General features: G+C 35.7%; 2 protein-coding genes across 2 annotated transcripts in view; both read left to right on the top strand.

The window, feature by feature from the left end:
• Positions 1-7701, top strand: part of aif1l (allograft inflammatory factor 1-like) — a 26575-nt gene extending 18874 nt beyond the window's left edge. The window contains exon 6 of the mRNA XM_073840510.1: positions 5920-7701. Within this exon, the coding sequence (XP_073696611.1) occupies positions 5920-6007 (88 nt within the window). The 3' untranslated portion in view covers positions 6008-7701. The remainder of the gene's footprint in view (positions 1-5919) is intronic.
• Positions 7702-10420: 2719 nt separating this feature from the next.
• Positions 10421-20446, top strand: gfm2 (GTP dependent ribosome recycling factor mitochondrial 2). The gene is made up of 20 exons (XM_073839691.1): positions 10421-10725; positions 11020-11101; positions 11188-11233; positions 11523-11620; positions 12388-12513; positions 13881-13969; positions 14077-14165; positions 14321-14381; positions 14459-14644; positions 14959-15039; positions 15144-15292; positions 15390-15530; positions 16454-16553; positions 16809-16998; positions 17090-17166; positions 17483-17621; positions 18059-18241; positions 19145-19260; positions 19343-19525; positions 20104-20446. The coding sequence occupies exons 1-20, from the start codon at positions 10690-10692 to the stop codon at positions 20230-20232; spliced, it is 2301 nt and encodes a 766-aa protein (XP_073695792.1). The 5' UTR covers positions 10421-10689; the 3' UTR covers positions 20233-20446.
• The last annotated feature ends 6 nt before the right edge of the window (positions 20447-20452 follow it).

Genomic DNA, 20452 nt, shown 5'->3' with positions numbered 1-20452 from the left:
AGCTGTTTTCAACATAATAATAATAATAATAAATGTTTTTTGAGCAGTAAATCAGAATATTAGAAAGATTTCTGAAGGATCGTGTGACTGGGGTAATGATGCTAAAAATTTTGCTTTGAAATCACAGGAATAAATCACATTTTAAAATATATTCAAATAGAAATGGTCCTTTTAAATAGTAAAAATATTTCACAATTTTACTGTTTTTGCTGTACTTTGGATCGAATAAATGCAGACTTGGTGAGCAGAAGATACTTCTTTAAGAAACATTGAAAATCTTACTGTTCAAAACCTTTGACTGGCAGTGTAGGTCAGCCATGTAAGTTTTACTTTTTTTGTACATTGTCTTATTCTTGCATGAAAAACTGGCTTTTCACTACTAAATAAGCATTTAAAATGTTTAAAATAAATCATCAAATGATGTCATAAGATTTTTTAATGATCCGGTTTTGTATATACACACTTGTATATACAATGACATAACACCACACATTTTCTTGGGTGGGGCAGGAGATGCAGTTATCCCCTAATTATGGCTGTCAATGACAGAAGTGTGGACGTTGTCCAAGTTGGCACTGGTACCACTAATCACCTCCCTAGTCTCGGTGGAAGCGATAAACAAAACCTTCAACTTCCTGTTTTCTTTTCTTTTTTGCCTTTTTTTGTGAAAAACATGGCTGTAGTTTGGAAAAGAAAATTGGGTTGTTTTGTTTGCGACAAACACTAGTTTGTGCCAAGTTTCATGATTCATTGAAAACATCTTTAACCATTTTTCACATGGCTTTTGAATGGACACACAGTCTAGAGTTTTAAAGTCTCTCGCACACAAAGTACTCACATTTGACGACATAGAACATAGTAGTTGAACAGTCATTGCAGGTGTCATAGTTTATGTAGGATCACCCAAGAGTGAAAATAAACCAGATATGATTGTGGTTATGAGAGAAGACATGGTGAAGAACACAGGCAATGTTTAGTGGAATTGTAGAGTTAGGAAAACACTAGTCTCGCATAGCCAGACTTTCAGACTGATGGCAGAAGGTCTGACAACCTTGGCTGCTTTGAATGGCCAAGGCCCGCCCAGGAGGCCATTTGACTGACGGGTAAAGTAGCCAGTCACGTTTTGTTTTGTGCAGTGTCTTTTAGGGGCGTGGAAATGTCCCCACAATAACAGGCCAGTGTGGTAAAGAGTCTATGCCACTAACTTTACATATTTCACATACTTTTGAAAAAAAAAAACTCAGCGTTTAGTTGATCCTGACGAGCTCATCGTCGCAATTGCAAACATCTTTGATTCAGGCACTACGTTAAAGAACGCGTCACACACGTCTCCCAGAAATTCTATAGAATTCAACTAATCAGATGATGACTTTGAAACTTCTAAAGTGTTTACAGTTTTGAGCGTCATGTGCATCAGATTTTCAGGCAACAGTCCATGGACATGACGTTAGTTTTGATAGATGACTTCTTTTTACTCATTTTATAATACACCAGGCAGAAGTTGGTTTGTCTGAACATTTTGAAAAGTAATTACACAATTTGTGGCATGATTCCTTTGCGTAACTAAGTTGTGTGTTAAAGTTGTCTGGTGCTTTGCTTTTGCAAACAGAACTAATCATAACCACTGTTACTAAATGTGTGGTTCTTGGCTGTGATGCAGATGGAGATTGTTTAATTTCATGCTGTGCTGGATGTCTTTAATAACAGGCGGTGTCAGAATTATGGTACAGACACATACTGATTTATTATTAGTTTGCAGAGATGTGCATCTTCCATCTGTTTGTATTCTACAGATTGTGAACAGGTGATTTGTGACTAGCTGTTAGGTGAGTTAAGGCCTGTTCACACCAAGAATGATAATTATATAAGTGTCCACACCAGCAGACGATATCGTCTGTTTATTTTAAGCGCGCGCTTGTCTGCCACTTTAATTTTTTTAGAGCTTGTTATAGCAGGATTGATTCTGATTGTGTGTTTTTCCCAATGTTTTTATCATTCATCAGCTGTAAAAAAAATAATTCTGAAAGTGATTCCAGTGATATTGTTTCCCTGTGCCTTTATCTTTATAGCTGTGGTGTTTTTCTTTTTTTCTTTTTTAGAACTATAGAACAATTTATTTTTTAGAACTATATGTGACCCTGGACCACAAAACCAGTCATAAGGTTAAATTTGACAAAACTGAGATATATACATCATATGAAAGCTCAATAAATAAGCTTTCTATTGATGTATAGTTTTTTAGGATAGGACAATATTTGGCTGAGATACATCTATTTGAAAATCTGGAATCTAAGGGTGCAAAAAAATCAAAATACTGAGAAAATCACCTTTAAAGTTGTCCAAATTAAGTTCTTAACAATGCATATTACTAATCAAAAATTACATTTTGATAGGTTTACAGTAGGAATTTTACAAAAAATCTTAATGTAACATGATCTTTACTTAATTTCCTAATGATTTTTGACAAAAGAAAAATCAATAATTTTGACCCATACAATGTATTTTTGGCTATTGCTACAAATATACCCCAGCGACTTAAGACTGGTTTTGTGGTCCAGGGTCACATATGTTTATCACTATCTTTATAGTTATCACCCTTGGTGTGAAAAGGCCTTTAGGGCTTATTAAGGGCTTATGAGAGATTTGTCAAGGTTTACCTGAAACAGAAAGTCACATGGTCTGAATAGATCACTCAGCAGTTCTGCACCATCACTGTTCTCTCTTTTTAACTCTAAAAGACCAGCATTTCGCGACCCACTAGGGGGCCTTAGTGATCCTCCAGGGGAGCTGCAAAATTTCTTAAAATTAATTTAAATATTATCATATTGTTTAATTTCATTATTAATGTGCTAAATGAAAATAATAAAAGCACAGCCTCTCTCGTGTTTATTGCTTCAGACTCACCGCAGCAAGCCTCATCGCACTGACTGAATGGCGCTTCCAAACTTCCAAGTGAAACGCTGTTCGCAAACTAATGTTACATCTCTCGGCTTCATGCATGAAGCAAACCGTCGTGCTAATTTAAAGGTAAAGGAGATTAGTATAATAGTGAACTTGCGCGTGCCAAATGAATAACACTTGTGTAAATCAGAGTCGTACATTAGACACGCATAAGTCCACAATTGATTCACAAACTATGCGCGTTTTCGGGGTTCTGATCCCTATCGTGTTTTTGCGTGAAATTTCCTAGTTGTCCAAATTATTGTCCTGTGAGTGTTTTATAATGGATGCTCACCCATTAGAAGAGGAGTGAGGCTCGGTGTTTATGAGCATCAGGCACGCACTGACAGAGTTCAGTGATCCCGTCTTCGTCGAACCTTCACATCGATGTGTTTCAACTAATTTTGAATGTATTTGCTGTAGTTTGAATTCATGTATTATTTTTTTGGTTGGATACAAACAGTAGCTATTTAGTCAGTCAAGTTCAAAGGGATAGGTTTAGTGGTCTTTTGGTATCTCCCTGTTGTACGGCAGGTTCACTTACTTAAGAAAAAGTACTCTGAAGTTGTAAAGAATGTCTAAAGTAAAGAATTCAGGAGTTTTAAATCTGTATATAAATATATAAAGTTTTAATTTAAAGTTTGTTTGAATTTTGAAGGTTTTTTTATATATATATAACATGCAGTAGAATAATAATAAGCCAAAACAAATGTTTTGGTTAATAAAAAAGGTTTAAAAATAAATACTTTTCTCTTTACTGCGAAGTACAGTAGGACGTGTCAGGCATAGGGGGCCTTGCAAAATTGACCGGAGAAGGAGGGGGGCCCCGGGGTAAAAAAGGTTGGGAACCCCTGATATACACTATATTGCCAAAAGTATTGAGAGACCCCCTTCTAATGAACAGGTTTGACTAATTTAGTAATTTCCATGAGTACAACTTTTTATGTTTAAGCATATAATGATATTCTAGGGGATTGTGTGCTTCTAATTTTGTGTGCAACAGTTTTGACAGGACCCTCCTCAATTCTAACATGTCAATGCCTCTGTGTATAAGGCAAGGTTCAAAAAGTGATTGATTTAGTCAGTGTGGAAGAACTTGACTGGTCTGCAGAAAGCAAATTCCTAATCTCAGCTGAACACCTCTGGTGTGACTTTAAATGCAGACCTTGAGCCAAAAACTCATCACCAAACACAAATGACTTGTACATACACTATATGGACAAAAGTATTGGTACACCCCTTCTTTAAAACAGAAAAAGGCACTTCCAAAACTATGGCAAAGATAGAAACGATTCATGTTTAAAAATTGTATTTCCATCTCTGTTGCAACCATTTTGGAAGTGTCAAAAATGACTATACCCATATTTACAAGACATTGCGCCAAAAACTGCATTTTCACCAAACACCAAAGTCTGCATTTAAAGTCACTCCAGAGATGTTGAGCTGGGGTTAGGACTTTGCTTTCTGCAGACCAGTCAAGTTCTTCCACACTGACTTAATCAATCATTTTTGTTTGAACCTTGCCTTATACACAGAGGCATTGTGATGTTAAAATAGAAAAGGGTCCTGTCAAAGCTGTTGCTATTAAATTAGAAGAACACAATCCCCAAGAATATCATTATATGCTTAAACATTAGGATTTGTACCCATGGAAATTACCACAGTAGTCAAACCTGTTTATTAGAACGGGGTGTCCCAATGCTTTTGGCAATATAGTGTATATATTAGTGGTGGGCCGTTATCGGCGTTAACGTGCTGCGTTAACGTGAGACTCTTATCAGGCGATAAAAAAAATATCGCCGTTAATCTATTCTCAAAGTTGGGTTGGGAGCTGGGTCTAAACTACGTAAGCTATGATGACTTTCACCTTGATATTTTAGCGCGGATGACGTATACCTAGTCGAATTGCACTGTAGGGGGCGAGAAAGAGTCTTCAACTTCTGTGAAATTACCACATCAAGTGAGACGTGCAAACATGGATGCAGTTATGAAGCCGCTTCAGGGCAGGTGCGTGCGTTGCTAGACCCTTTTTACTGGGGCACGTGCCCCAGTGAAAATCTGCTGTGCCCCAGTAAAATCTCAAATTTGAGTTATAATTTACTTTGATAATCCCGAAATAAAGACATTAAACTATATGCAACAACTGAATTGACGCTTCTAAAAGCAACGCAGTTTAATCGAAGACTATGCACGCAGAAATCCATACATGTGCGCGTCTGTGTATTTAACGGCAACGCGCACGTCGTGCAGCCTTTTGCGCAGAAGTACTTGGTTACACAAGTTTGTATAGTTAATTATGTTGTAAATGCAATTGTCAAGCAGTTTATGATGCATTTTGGAAACAGGAGATGAGCCCCTGGTCTAATGCGCCACCTGACTTGAGAAACCCGTTCTCAAAGACTTTTAGTTAGGGATGCTCCGATCCGTATCGGCCGATCACTTGCGCGTTTTGTCAGTAAAGCCGGTTCTGTAATCAGCGGTAAATGCCATCAGGTGCGTGATTTCACGTTGAGCCGTATATACTACACACAGCCGTTGTTCACTGACGAGCTGCGCACATTCACACTGATAATGAACATTGATTTGCGCAGCTCGTCGGTAAACAACGGCTGTGTGTAGTATATACGGCTCAACGTGAAATCACGCACCTGATGGCATTTACCGCTGATTACAGAAACGGCTTTACTGACAAAACGCGCAAGCATGATCGGCCGATTCGTATCGGTGCATCCCTACTTTTAGTCATTATTTAAGTAGCACACATATTCTGAAAATGCCTTCAGCAGAATTCAAATTAGCCATTTTAATCTAGATTAATCTAGATTAATTCCAAGATTTAATCTAGATTAAAAAAATGAATCTATGCCCACCCCTAGTATATATCTATACCCCAGTTGTGAAATATTTTTGATTTGATGGTTCAAATGAAATTAGCTTTTTACTAATGACTTAATGAATGTTCTCTCTTCTCTCACACAGGGTTATGATGTTTGAAGACAAAGCTAACGGGTCCAGCTGTAAACCCGATGGACCCCCACCCAAGCGTGACATCACCAGCCTGCCATAGACCAGTGGAGATGGATTTGATTGGCATCCCTGCATTCGCAAATCCCGCCCATTTAACATTAGGGGCTAGGTTTCTATAGCCTTACCTAGAATCTTTTTGCCAAGATCCAGGGAAAAATCTTAGTTCACAGACGGACAAAATGAAGAAAAAAAGTGAAAGATGTCTATATATTTGCTGTGAAGAAGTCAAAACGCAAAGTAGCTTTTTATAAGTAAACAAATGTATATATTTATATGAAAAAAGGTGTTTTTGAATAGTTTACAAGCACAAATCCTGTGGGTGCAGTACTAGTGAAGTTTAGTGTGTAACACTGCAAGTGTACTAAGAATAGGATGTACGGGATGACACAATTTTAGCTTGCAAGGCAGATTTTAAGAACTAAGATTGAGAATTAAGATTTTTCGTCTTCCCCGTTAATGTGTGATTTTATTTTTTCATTTTAGTACGTTCATGTTTGCCAGTCGAGTCGTATTCGCTTGAAGCGTTTTTTATCTTATGCTAACACCGTGTCCTATAGTGTGTGACACTGTAGATGTGCGTGAGGCTCTTTTAAGATTTAGTTAATGCTCAGCCATGAAAAAGCTTTTCATTTAGCTTGTTCTGCTTCTAAATGCAGGATTTCCTTTGTAACATTTCTGTACAGGAAGGCGCTGGGATTTTAAGTGAGGGAGGCAAAAAGGGACGACTATTCTTTCCACAAACTTTCTTTGCTCGTCCTTTCCAGTCAGACTCCGTTCTTTTTAACCTGTTTGTATGTGTCCAAATGACTGTAGTCTGTAACATTTCTGTACTGTATAAGCACATTAACTGTTAAGTATACACATATTGTGCAGATATGCTTTGAATCACACTTTTAGGATATGCTTTTATAAATTCTCCTGCTTAAACTGGGGACGATGTTGTAGGAAAGATGTGTCGCTGATCGTTGCGTTTTAGATCCACAGCAGGGTTGGTTTTAGCCACTATAGCCGATTAGTTTGAAACCGCTCTTTCCAAGTGCCTCACTCAGTTTGATGTAGCAGAGATTGATTTTTTTTTTTGTGAAGATTGAGTGAAGCATCTTTGAAACAGATTTTGCGTGTGTGTGCGTGTGCTTGGAATTTATATTCTGCTGAGTCGTATTTTGAGACATTCCAAGAATGTCGTCGTGTGGTGGAGTCCTTGGAAATCTTGTCATGTTTTAACCCATGTTGTGCAGCTCTGATACAAATATTCCAGTAGTGCTTTTGTCCTCTTTTATTTTCCACTAGCCTCATCAAGTTTTCTTTCTGTAAGATGTGCTATGTAAGGAAAATGAAGTGATCTCAAGAGTTTTGTTTTGTCTGTTTTTTTTTTTTAAAGATTAAGATAATAACATGACATCAGTCAGCAGTAGCAGGTGTGGCTTTCACTTCCATTTCAGACTTTATCTGTAAACAAAGCAACTTTTGTTTCTGTCACATGTCATGTTTTATAGGTTTTATTTCTGTGCCTCTGCTCAAGTTTCTCATTGACATGCTTTTACTTTCCTTTTTAAATCAGTGAAGTGTGAATTGAGGGCTTCACTGTATCGCTATTTATTAGAAATGCATTTTTAATGGGTTACTAGAATTCTTAAGAGTTTTCTGTCAGCATATTAATTAGCAGAGGCATTTGTAAACTTTCTTTTTTTGGCAAACACCAAAGGAAGTAAATACCCTACTGTTACACCTGAACTATTAGTGGAGCTCTTTTCTTTATGTCTCTGATTTTGTGTGTGTGTGTGTGTGTGTGTGTGTGTGTGTGTGTGTGTGTGTGTGTGTACTTAGATATAACTGTCCTCCAGAATTGTGCAAAATGTTTGGGGACATTCAGCTATGTCCTAATTTGTGAAAGTGGGTATGTTCTTACAATCTTTCATAATTAAAAAAAAAAAACTAAAAGTTTTTACTTTGAGATTAGAGTCTGTATGTGTTAGGAAATGTGTGGTCAGTAAGATTTATTTATCAATTTTATTCAACAAGGATGCATTAATCAAAAGTGACAGTAAAGACACGATGTTACACAAGATTTCTATTTTAATTAATGCTGCTATTTTTAACTTTCTGTTCGTCACAATCATGAAATGAATGTATCATGGTTTCCACAAAAATATTAAGCAGCACAGCTGTTTTTGACAATAATAATAATAATAATAATAAACGCTTCTTGAGCACCAAATGAGCATATTAGAATGATTGCTGAAGGATCATGTGACACTGAAGTCTGGAGTAATGATGCTGAGAATTCAGCTTTGCATCACAGGAACATATTACATTTAAAAATAGAAAACACATTTTAAATTGTAATATTTTACTATATTAATGTACAAACTGTACAAACAATATCTTACTGACTTCAAATATTTAAAGGAGTAGTTCGCTTTCAGAACAAAATTTTACAGATAATGTACTCACCCCCTTGTCATCCAAGATGTTCATTTCTGTCTTTCTTCAGTCGTAAGGAAATAGCTTTTTGAGGAAAACATTTCTCTCCATATAATGGACTTTTATGGTGCCCCTGCGTTTGAACTTCCAAAATGCAGCTTCAAATGGCTCTAAACGATCAGAGCCGAGGAAAGAAGGGTCTTATCTAGCAAAACGATTGGTTATTTTCTAAAAAAGAAAATTAGAATTTATATACTGTTTAACCTCAAATGCTCGTATTATCTATAGCTCTGTGTGTACTCTGTGTAGAGATTAAAAAGTATATAAATTGTAATTTTTTTTTTTAGAAAATAACATAATTTCGCTAGATAAGACCCTTCTTCCTCGGCTGTGATCAAGAACCCATTTAGAGCCCTTTGAAGCTGCATTTAAACTGCATTTTGGAAGTTCAAACTCGGGGGCACCATAGAAGTCCATTATATGAAGAGAAATCCTGAAATGTTTTCCTCAAAAAAAAAACATAATTTCTTTACGAATGAAGAAAGAAAGACATGAACATCTTGGATGACAAGGGAGTGAGTACATTATCTGTAAATGTTTGTTCTGAAAGTGAACTACTCCTTTAAGGATAGTGTAGTTAAATGATAGTGTAATTAAAAACCATTATGTAAACACAATAGAAATCCTTCATCACCCTTCAGATAAGTACTTTTCCAATGTAAAACAAATCAGTAATAACTTAGTCCAGCACAAAGGTTAGTCTTTAATATGGTTTAAGCTGTCTCTTGTATAAGGTGTTTGCTGTGTAGTCTATAAAGTTCATGCAGTTAAAATGGAAACCACATAGATGTACAAAGAAGACGGAAGCCATGATAACCCACATGCATGCACACACAAATAACTCTCATGTGAAGTCAACCATGTGTTTAAAAATTGGCTATGATTGTGGGTATGATTCACAAGAAGATATTACATCTAGGGTTTGTTTGTGCCACACAGTTTTATGCTGTCAGGTGATTTTTCAAACAGTGTAAGCTTGCAAGATGAGAATGAAAACTCAATTAAAGGAACTCAAACATGTATTCATACTTTTGCTCCCAAAACAAGGTTTTGTAAACCACTTCACTTAACCCTTTTTGTTAACATTTGAAAAACAGAAGTTATTTTGGGGCTTTTCCAAAATAATGATAGTAAAGAGGACCTTTTCATAAGAGTAAACTCAGTCGTCCGGTTCACTTCCTCATTAAACTTCTGCATTACAGATCACAAAAGTGTCCTTGTTCTCACCCACATCTCAGTTCTTCATACAGCTTATCTATATATGTGAAACAGTACTAAAAACTCATTTTTACCTCCTTCACACAGTTAAACAGCAGGTACTGTCACTCTGTCGACTGTAATTTGCTGTGCTTTCTCTTCATTCTGCCTGAGGGACAACATATTGACACAAAAGGGAAATTTACCAAACATATCGTGTAACACTGACCTTTGTAAATAACAAATAGAGCTAACACAGACTGATTAAAAAGTTCCGTATTACCAGCAATTGTATATGAAATGGTTAGTTGTGAGTGCTGTTATATAGTCAGTTGCAAAGGTTTGTGTGTCTTCATCATGGACTGTGTTTCCCCCTACTGGGAAAAAAATAGTAAAGCACAGCATGTCATTTATCTAAGTGTTCGCTAAAAAATTACGTGACAAATGAACCTGCACCCTCACCAAATAAACAAACAAACAAATTTTAACAACAAACAAAAACTTTTCCCAGATCACATCTGTATTAACGGTAGCAATCACCTGTTATTACTCTTATTTCTTGTCATTTACGTACACATAAAGGATATTGGAGTACGTTAACTTTTATATAATTGAGAAAAATATTTATATATAAAATATGTATATCAATTTAAAAACGTAACTTCATAATTAATGTTTATTCGACGGGTTAGCCCCGGTACACCTTACCGTTCATTCATGTTTCTAGCGGACTTTTTTTACAGATGCACCAAAACGTGTGCGTTCAAAAACTGTCACCGACTGGTATGATTCTAAAAAGCGTTTGACAGCTACCAGTTAATTGTGTTTAACATGCTGTCAGTGCGAAAAGAAAACGAAACTAGTTAGTTTCAGATGTTTACTTTATCGTGTCGTCATTGAGATTTGACATCTCCTTCCAAGCGTTAAGATGACTTAAATGTCCAGTCTGAACTCAACTTGACTTTGAACAAGCACAGCAGTCATGTTTCGTACTGTACAACTAAAGCTTTAAATTCTTGAATCAAACGTTCCACCTCAAAAATGAATTTAAGTGTAACGTTCCCCATCCTCAGAGGGGTAAGTTTGTGCTATTGCTTATCTGTGTTAAATGTATCAGATGTGCAGGCATTTGTCATTGACTGTGTTGTAATTTACTATGATAGCAATACCTTCCTCTAAAATATCATGGATACTACAGTAAAGCCACCACTGTTTTTAAAGAGATTCTGAAACTATTTTAAATATACATCGCATACACTTGTGTTGGCGTTTTACAGCATTTGCTAAGGTTACCAATGGTAAAGTAGTTTACCAGTGTGTGATTGAACTGTGATAAACAGAACCAGCATAGCATCATTCATTCCCTTTCAGAGCATCTGGCAGCTGATGACCAAATCCTCACAGACATGCAGATGCAGAGTGATGTGGAATAGAAATTACAGCTTCTATCGAGGTGAAGGACAGTAGTCGACAATTACAAATTTCTACATATTTTGTAGTTTTAGATTAGAGACTTACAGTTAGCATTTTTTCCTTCAGATGAGGTGAAATCACCTAGAGCTGTGGTCAACCCTGACATCTCAAAGTAAGATGTGACAGCACATTTAAAAATAGTATTGTTTTTGCATGGTATCACAGTTTAAGTGTGTTATATATGTGCAGTAAGGCACTTGTGATTACAAGAAAACCACGGGTGACTTCTTATTAGTATGGTTAAATGGTTTAATAGATTAAATAGTATGAACAGATTCTACGGTTATTGTATTAAAACTGTTGTAGCTTCTTTTTTTATTAAAGTGTGAGTGTATTTTACTCTTAAGCATATAAGAATATGGTCTGTTAACACCAATTGTTTATATTATGTTCTTGGTCAGAATTCGTAACATAGGCATCATGGCACATATAGATGCAGGGAAGACCACCACGACAGAGAGAATGCTGTACTATTCTGGCTACACAAGGGCTCTCGGAGGTGAGGTGACATTTAGAAAAAAAAACAGTGAAAGAATATCTTATCATTCATTGAAATAAAGCTGAATAATTTTAAATAATTATGATAATATTAGTTAAGTAATATATTGAATCAATGTAATATTATGAAATAAATTCAGCTGAAATAAATATTAGATGAAAAAGTTAAATTTAAAAAAGTTGCCTTTACAACTGAAATTATCTAATTTTAAGTTAAAGTACTAAAATAACAAAATCTGAAATAAAACTAATGCTAAGTAGAAAAAAAAAAATGTAACCCTGAACCACAAAACCAGTCATAAGGATCAATTTTGTAAAATTAAAATCTGAAAGCTGAATAATTAAGCTTCCCATTGATGTATGGTTTGTTAGGATAAGCCTATATTTGACCGAGAAACAAATATTTAAATATCTGGAATCTGAGTGTTCAAAAAAATCAAAATATTAAGAAAATCGTCTTTAAAGTTGTCCAAATGGAGTTCTTAGCAATGCATATTACTAATCAAAAATGAAGTTTTGATATATTTAAGGTAGGATATTTACAACATATCTTCATGTAACATGATTTATTCAATGATTTTTGGCATAGAAGAAAAATGTATAATTTCAACCCATAAAATTTGAATTTAACTCTAAACTGAAAATAAAAAAAGCTAAATAAATAAATAATATTGTAGTACATATTTGAGCAGTTTAATGCACATTCTTTAATAATTATGTGTATTTGGTTTGTATGATATAAGTGTCTTTGTGATTGGTGTTGTTTAGATGTGGATGACGGTGACACTGTAACTGATTACATGGCTCAGGAGAGGGAGAGAGGAATCACCATCCAGTCAGCTGCTGTTACCTTTGACTGGAAGGATCACAGGATTAATCTCATAGACACACCAGGTACACATGTGTCCACACACTCACTTATTTAAATTCAAATAAATATTGATGTATTCATTACAGGACAAGAGACACTCTACCAAATATACACTACCTGTCAAAAGAGAGTAAAATTTCAAGTAGAAGACTAAGTCTCTTTTAGTCACCAAACCTGCATTTATTTGATCCAAAGTACAGCAAAGACAGTCAAATTTTGAAATAGTTTTACTATTTAAAATATCTGTTTCGATTTTAAAGGTCCCATATTGTACACATTTCTGGAGGTTTATTTTAGTTGTTGATGTCCTTAAGAATATGTATTTGCGGTATAAGTGCCAAAATCAATCTCAATATATTTTTACAGCTCCTTTTTTAGGAGCTCTGTCAAAAACAGGTCGATTTTGGCCCATCTAATTAATATTCATGAGCCTCTCTTCTGATTGTCCTGTTGATAACCTGGCCAGTTATCATGAAAAAAGCCAGGAAATTTCAATTTTGACAATATGGGACCTTTAATATATTTTAAAATGTACATTATTCCTGTTCCTGTTCAAAGCTGAATTCTTAGCATCATTACTCCAGTCACATGACCCCTCAGGAATCATTCTAATATTCTGATTTGCTGCCGCAAAAACATTTATTTTTATTAATATTATTATTACTGTTATTATGTTGAAAGCTGAGAAGAATTTTTTCGGGTTTCTGTGATGAATAGAACATTCTGATGTCTTTTATCATCGTTTTTGATCAATTTAAAGCATCCTTGCTAAATAAAAGTATTCATTTCTATAATTTCTTTCCCCCCAAAAAATAAATAATAATTATACTGACTCCAAGCTTTTGAATGGTGTAGTGTATAATATTACAACAGCTTTTTATTTCAGATAAATGCTGATCATTGAATCAAAGAATCCTGAAAAAAAGTACTCAACTATTTTAAATATTGATAATAATAATAATAGTAATAATAATAAATGTTTCAGCATATTAGAATGATGTCTGAAAGGATCATGTGACATTGAAGACTGGAGTAATTATGCTGAACATTTAGCTTTGATCACAGGAATAAATTACATTTTAAATTATATCCAAATAGAAGGCAGTTGTTTTGAATAGTAAAAATATTTCACTATATAACTGCTTTTGCTGTGTTTTGGATCAAATAATTGCAGGCTTGGTGAACAGTTAAAAAAAAAAAAAAAAACATTAGAAATCTTGCTGTCCAAAAACATTTGACTAGTAGTGTGTGTGTATGTGTATAATTTATTTATTTTATTTTTTTTTTCAAAAGTCTTGTATGCTCACCCATAAAATAATAAAAAGAATGGATTCCTTTCTGAAAATATATATTTTTGTACAATCATTATCAATTATCTTTCTTTTCTCAGGTCATGTTGATTTTACTCTGGAGGTTGAGAGAGCTTTACGGGTGTTGGATGGAGCGGTTGCTGTGTTTGATGCTTCTGCTGGAGTAGAGGTTTGTTTTTTTATTATATTAATGCATTTTAATTATTAATACAATTGTATTAATAAAGGCTAAATGTTTATATATTGTTTATAAGGTGTTTTTGACATGAATTTCAGGCTCAAACCATGACTGTGTGGCGGCAAGCCGAAAAACATAAAATCCCATGTGTGTGTTTCCTGAACAAGATGGACAAGCCTGCAGCTAGGTTATACACACAGACATTTTTCTGCTCTTTTCTCAAAATCTCACACTTAAATTTAAACGATCGTTTAACATATTGTCTGAAAAGTAGCATGTGTTATTGATCTGAATGAATGACTGCAGTTCATTGAGGTTTAATCTCTCTCTCATTTCTCCTAGCCTGAGATACTCTATAGACAGCATAAAGACTAAACTAAAGGCCAACCCTGTTCTCCTGCAGGTAACCTTTTTAAACATAGCAACCAAATACAGTTACCAATGAAAAGTTTCATTCCGGATATTTGGTATTATTTCCAGATGCCCATTGGCTCAGGGAAGGGCTTCACTGGATTGGTGGACTTGATCACTAGGCAGAAAATGACGTGGCAGGGGAGCTCTCTGACATACGATGGTCGTGCTTTTGAGACCAGCGTCCTTCAGCCTTCAGATGACCCAGATGTGCTCCAGGCTGTCAATGAGGCCAGGACCACTTTAATAGAACAGGTGAAACAAAAAATGTATCTGAAAACAATAGAATAAATACTGATAAATGTATTGCTATTTGTCACATCTTGAGTACAGAAGGTTCTTAAAGGGATACTTCACCAAAATCATTTACTCTCTTTTATGTATGACTTTATTTCTCCGTGGAACACAAAAGATATTCTGAAAAATGTGTCCCAACAGTAATGGACCCCATAGACACTAAGACATTTTTTTTTTCAAACACAGAAGAACAGAAGTCATACAGGTTTAGAAGAATGCCATGTGAATGACTGACAAAATTAATTTTTTTGTTAAATTTTTGGTATAAACAGGTAGCAGATCTAGATGATGATTTTGCGGAGCTGCTGCTGGGACAGTATAGTGAAAACTTTGATGCAGTGCCTGCTGGAAAGGTAAGAATATACAGTTTTTTCTATACATGTGCTCCATTTTTCTTCCTCTATTGGTTCAGATACATTTGGCTATTGAATAAACAAAACTGAAATTGAATATCCAGTTGCAGGAAGCGGTGAGAAGAGTGACATTAGCTCGTAAGGGGGTGCCTGTGTTGTGTGGAAGCTCTCTGAAAAACAAAGGGGTTCAACCTCTGCTGGATGCCATTACTGCTTACCTCCCTGCCCCCAATGAGAGGAACCACGACCTGGTGTGAGTTCACCATCTTTCAGTCCCCTCGTCTACTCATTTTGGTAGAGGAGAATAAAGAAAGTTATGATTAAATGTATATATCTTTCTGTCTGTCCAGGCGTTGGTATAAGGATGATCTGTGTGCACTAGCATTCAAAGTGGTCCATGACAAACAGAGGGGTCCACTTGTGTTTGTTAGGATCTATTCAGGAAACATGAAGGCTCAGTCGGCAGTGTACAACATCAACAGGAACGGAACGTAGGTTTATGCTTTTGATGTCAGACTTACACTGCCATTCAAAAGTCTGGGATCAGTATGATTTTTAATTTTTTAAAGACGTTTCTTATGCTCATCAAAGCTGCATTTATTAATTTAATCCCAAAAAAACATTAATATTGTGAAATATTATTTCAGAAATAATAAAATAATTTGCTATGTGATAATATATTTTCAAATGTAATTTATTGTGCTGTTGTGTACAGTTAAAGAAAGTAAAAAAATAACAGCATTTATTTAAAGTAGATTTTTTTGTAACAATATAAACTACTATTTAATAGTTTGTGGTCAGTAAATTATTTATTTTTTATTTTAAATAAATTAATACCTTTATTCACCAAGGATGTGTTAAATTGCTAAAAAAAAAGTAATAGCAAATGCATATTGTTAGAAAGTATTTCTGTTTTGAATAAATGCTGTTCTTTTTCACTTTTGATTCATCAAAGAATCCTGAAAAAAGAATCACAGGTTAAAAAAAAAATATTAAGCAGCACATCAATTCCAACATTGATAATAAATCAGCATATTAGAATGATTTTTGAAAGATCATGTGGCACTGAAGACTGGAGTAATGGCTGATGAAAATTCAGCTTTGCATCACAGGAATAAATAATTTTTAAACTGTAATAATATTTCTCAATATTACTTTTTTTTCTGTATTTTTGATCAAGTCAATTCAGCCTTGATGAGCATAACATAATTCTTAAAAAACATTACAAATCCTACTGATCTTAAACTTTTGAATGACAGTGTATATAATGAGACCCAATGAGTCCAATGCCAGATTATCATAGTTTTCTTTAAAAAAACATATATATATATATTTTTTTTTTTGTTACTTTTGCAGCTGTTGTGACCCAAGATTCATTTTATTGTAAGCTCTATCTGTGTTTTTGTTGCTTCAGGGAAAGAATGAGTCGACTTCTCTTGCCTTTTGCCGATCAGCAAATAGAAATCCCTTCTTTGTCTGCCGGAAACATTGCGCTCACAGTAGGACTCAAACAGGTAATCTCAACTTTGATGAGACAAAGAAAATGTACATGTTGTTTACATGATTGTTTGAACAGCTTTGAAAGGAAAATAATCATGTGACTTGTATTCGAATAATTGTGTGATTTTAAAAAAAGGCTTCTATTAGTGGTATTACTAGACTAGACTAACAATTATTTTCTTGCCAGAACTGGACTGGAGTCTTCATCTCATGCATTTCACACCTTGAGAAAATAGTATGTTCTATCTTTTTTTTTTTTTTTAATTCAGACTGTGACAGGCGATACCATCGTCTCCTCCAAAGCCTCTGCAGCAGCTGCAGTGCGTCGGGCTGAGAAGGAAGCAGAGAGCAAGAGTAGCTCGCACAGGGAGAGCAGCAGTCTGGCTCTTGCAGGGGTGGAGGTTCCTGAGCCTGTGTTCTTCTGCTCCATTGAACCTCCTACTCTGGCCAAACAAGCAGGTAAAAACATTGTGAACAGGTCTTCAGCAGTTCATTTTTCAAATAGGTTGCAGCAAGTGAAAAGACTGAAATCTCACTATTCGTCCAATAGATCTAGAGCATGCGCTCAACTGCCTGCAGAGAGAAGACCCCAGTCTGAAAGTCAGAGCAGACCCTGATTCAGGACAGGTAAATATTTACTTGTTCATACTTAACACAAAAGTAAAAGTCATTATTTACTCACCCTCATATCATTCCAAACCTGTAAACCTTTGTTCATCTTTAAACACAAATTAATATATTTTGATCAAATCTGAGAGCTTTCAAAGCCCAGAAAGGTAGCAAGGACATCAGGGGTTCATCCGTAATTTTATGAAGCTACAAGAATGCTTCTTATGCACAAAGAAAACAAAAATAATGACTTTATTCAACAGCTTCTTCTCTTCCAATCTTACTTTCTCATTCTCCTGCTCCACACTGTATATATTCACTTATTTATGAACAGACAATACTGTGTGGCATGGGAGAGCTGCACATTGAGATCATCCATGACCGTATTAGAAGAGAGTACAACATTGAAACTCACTTAGGACCCTTGCAGGTGGCTTACAGAGAGACCATCCTCCAATCAGCAACTGCCACAGGTGAGGCTAGTGCAAATTCTCTCCTCACGTTTTATAGGATATCATACCTTTGTTAAAATCATATTACTTTGTTTGTGAGGAAACACTAGAACTACTTCCCAATGAAAGTTAATTTGTTTGTCTTCTTTAGTGTTTATGGTCCAGTACAACTTATGGTTACAGTAGACTTTGTCCATGGTAAAGAAAAAAGGCATAAAACAATAAAGTGATAAAGAAAACAACATATATGAGCAGTCACATGCCCTGTTTAAGTATAGGTTCAAAAGTTTGGGGTTGGTAGGATATATTAAAAGATAAAGAAATAGTAAGAAACTAACACGCCTATAGTTCTACACAGAACAAATTGTAATGTCAAAATGGATTTTAAAAAATTATTCAGTATTTATTTTGAGTAGTTAGGTGTTAGTAAATTCCAATGATTTGTACAATAATTTCAGACACGTTAGATCGTACTCTGGGAGACAAGAGGCATGTTGTTACAGTGGAGCTTGCCGTCCATGCTTGGATGGAAGAGTCTAGCACATCCTGTGATGTGACTTTTGGGGAGGAAGTAAAAACTCATCTTCCTGCTGATGTCAAAGAAGCTGTGGAGAACGGAGTTCAGAGCGCCTACCTCCAAGGTAACAGAAATGGATGCTTTCAAGGGAACCCTGGGTATTATGACACGTATGGCCTAATATAATGTAAATGATGTGAAAATAAAATACTGATATGATGACCACAGCTACTGCAAGATCTTACAGGTGGCGATTGATGTAAGTGTGGTCTTAAACCAAATGTCCTACCATCGATTTGCCCCACAAGGAGTCTAAATACCCTGGATATAGAGTGAAATCTCTGCTGAGAAACTCCTTCAGTGGCTGCAGTATTATAAAAGGCATTGGCATGTTTAACATTACATCCTGCCAGGATAGCATCTAGCATTTCTTGTCTCTGCCGTTTGTAAGCTCTTTCAGTAGCTGTGGTCTACTAAAAGCCTCAAAGGCATCAGGGCTAAAGTGGAGAGAACAAAGACACTGGTCTTTAGGAAGTTTTATTCGTCCACAGGCATCTTCCCATTCTTTTTACCTCTTCTTATTGACTTCTATCACTTCTCTTGTTGCCCTTTGACTGAAAATTACATCCAAAAGCCGCACAATGTGGCATCGTATTAGTATTTTAATTTCTAAGTTGTGTTGCGGTAAAAATAGCAACAGGTAGCAGCAGTAGCTCACTGAGTGCAGCCATTCTACATAATTGAAATAATGGCACCCCCATAGTCTAAAATATGTATAAAACTATGTGGATTTTCTTAAATAACATAAGTCTTTTATCAGTTTTCTGCTATGTATTTCAGTAGGAGACATCATTTACGTCATATTAAGCCATGCAAGTCTTAATCCCCGGGGTTCTCTTTAAAGCTTTTATGCCTGAATCGTTCATCACATCAATATCTTTCTGGTACAGTATTGCAGTACACTTGAGTCTATAAATCTGATGTCCCTATCAGTCAAATGCTGTTGGTAACCCAACTCCCTTTCCAGGTCCTGTGCTGGGTTTTCCTGTACAGGCAGTAAAGACGGTTATCCAGCATGTAAGTTTGGAGTCAGGAACTTCTGCAGCCATGGTGTCTGCTTGCGTGTCCCGCTGCATGCTCAAGGTACTCAAACACTGTCCTGTGTCTTTTCTCACAATCACTTTTAAATAATGCCAGATCTTGAGTTGCTGTCTTTCTGTTTCAGGCTCTGAAGCTGGCTGGGGGGCAGGTTTTGGAGCCAGTGATGGCTCTGGAAGTGACGGTAGGGGAAGAGTATTTGAGTCCTGTGCTTGCAGATCTTGCCCAGCGACGCGGTACTGTATGTGACATCCAAAGTCGACAGGAAAACAAGGTTTTGCTGGCTACAGTACCTTTGGCTGAGATGATGGTGAGTCTTTCACTAAAAATATTACAATGGCATAACGTGTCAATAGCTAGGGATGTTCGATATTTATTGTGATAATATCGTAATTGTTGTTTAAACAATATGCGATTAGACATTATCAAGTATATCGCAAAAAAAAAAACACACCCAGAGAGTAACACATGACAGTGTTTTGTTACTGAATCAACCAGCCATTTGAACAAATCGGTTGAATGAATGACTCACTTATGCAGTCATTTGCTGCCACCTACAGGTGATTTTAGGTTTATATTTAAAGTATATTGTAAATGCATTTAAATTCTGTGCCAATTCTGCATTGAACACACACAAATTTTGTTGATATCTTTACCTTATATCCTTAAGATTTTTTGGCATAAAAGAAAAATAGATCATTTTGACCCATACACTGTATTTTTGACTAATGCTACAAATATACCTGTGCTACTTAAGACTGGTTTTGTGGTCCAGGTTCACATAATCTCTAAAAAGGCCAATATAATTTAACTTTCACCCAATGCTTACTATACACCATTCGACTATGTTGAAACACAATTTTCATATTATTATCATTTTATTTTAAGGGTTACTCAACTGTTCTGCGCACTTTGACTTCTGGGAATGCCACCTTTTCTCTGGAGCTGTCCAGCTATGAGCCCATGAACACTCAGGACCAGAATATACTGCTTAACAAGATGGCTGGACTGGCTTAAAGCAGTAACTGTCACCAACTGAACTCAGCATTTATACAGACACAAATTTTGATTGCTCTGTGTTTGGCTGCTCACACATTGTCAAGAAGATAAGTCTTGGAGACTAGCCTACATCCAGAAACCGAATTGGATTTTTTTTCTCTGAACAATGTAAGGTAAAAAGTGCTTTCTGGTGTTTGTGTACATGTATATAAAATTTTATAAGAACACTGCATTCATA

The sequence above is a fragment of the Garra rufa genome, chromosome 5 (assembly GCF_049309525.1).
Source record: "Garra rufa chromosome 5, GarRuf1.0, whole genome shotgun sequence".
Taxonomy (NCBI): domain Eukaryota; kingdom Metazoa; phylum Chordata; class Actinopteri; order Cypriniformes; family Cyprinidae; genus Garra; species Garra rufa.
This window is presented reverse-complemented; position numbering and strand designations above follow the sequence as displayed.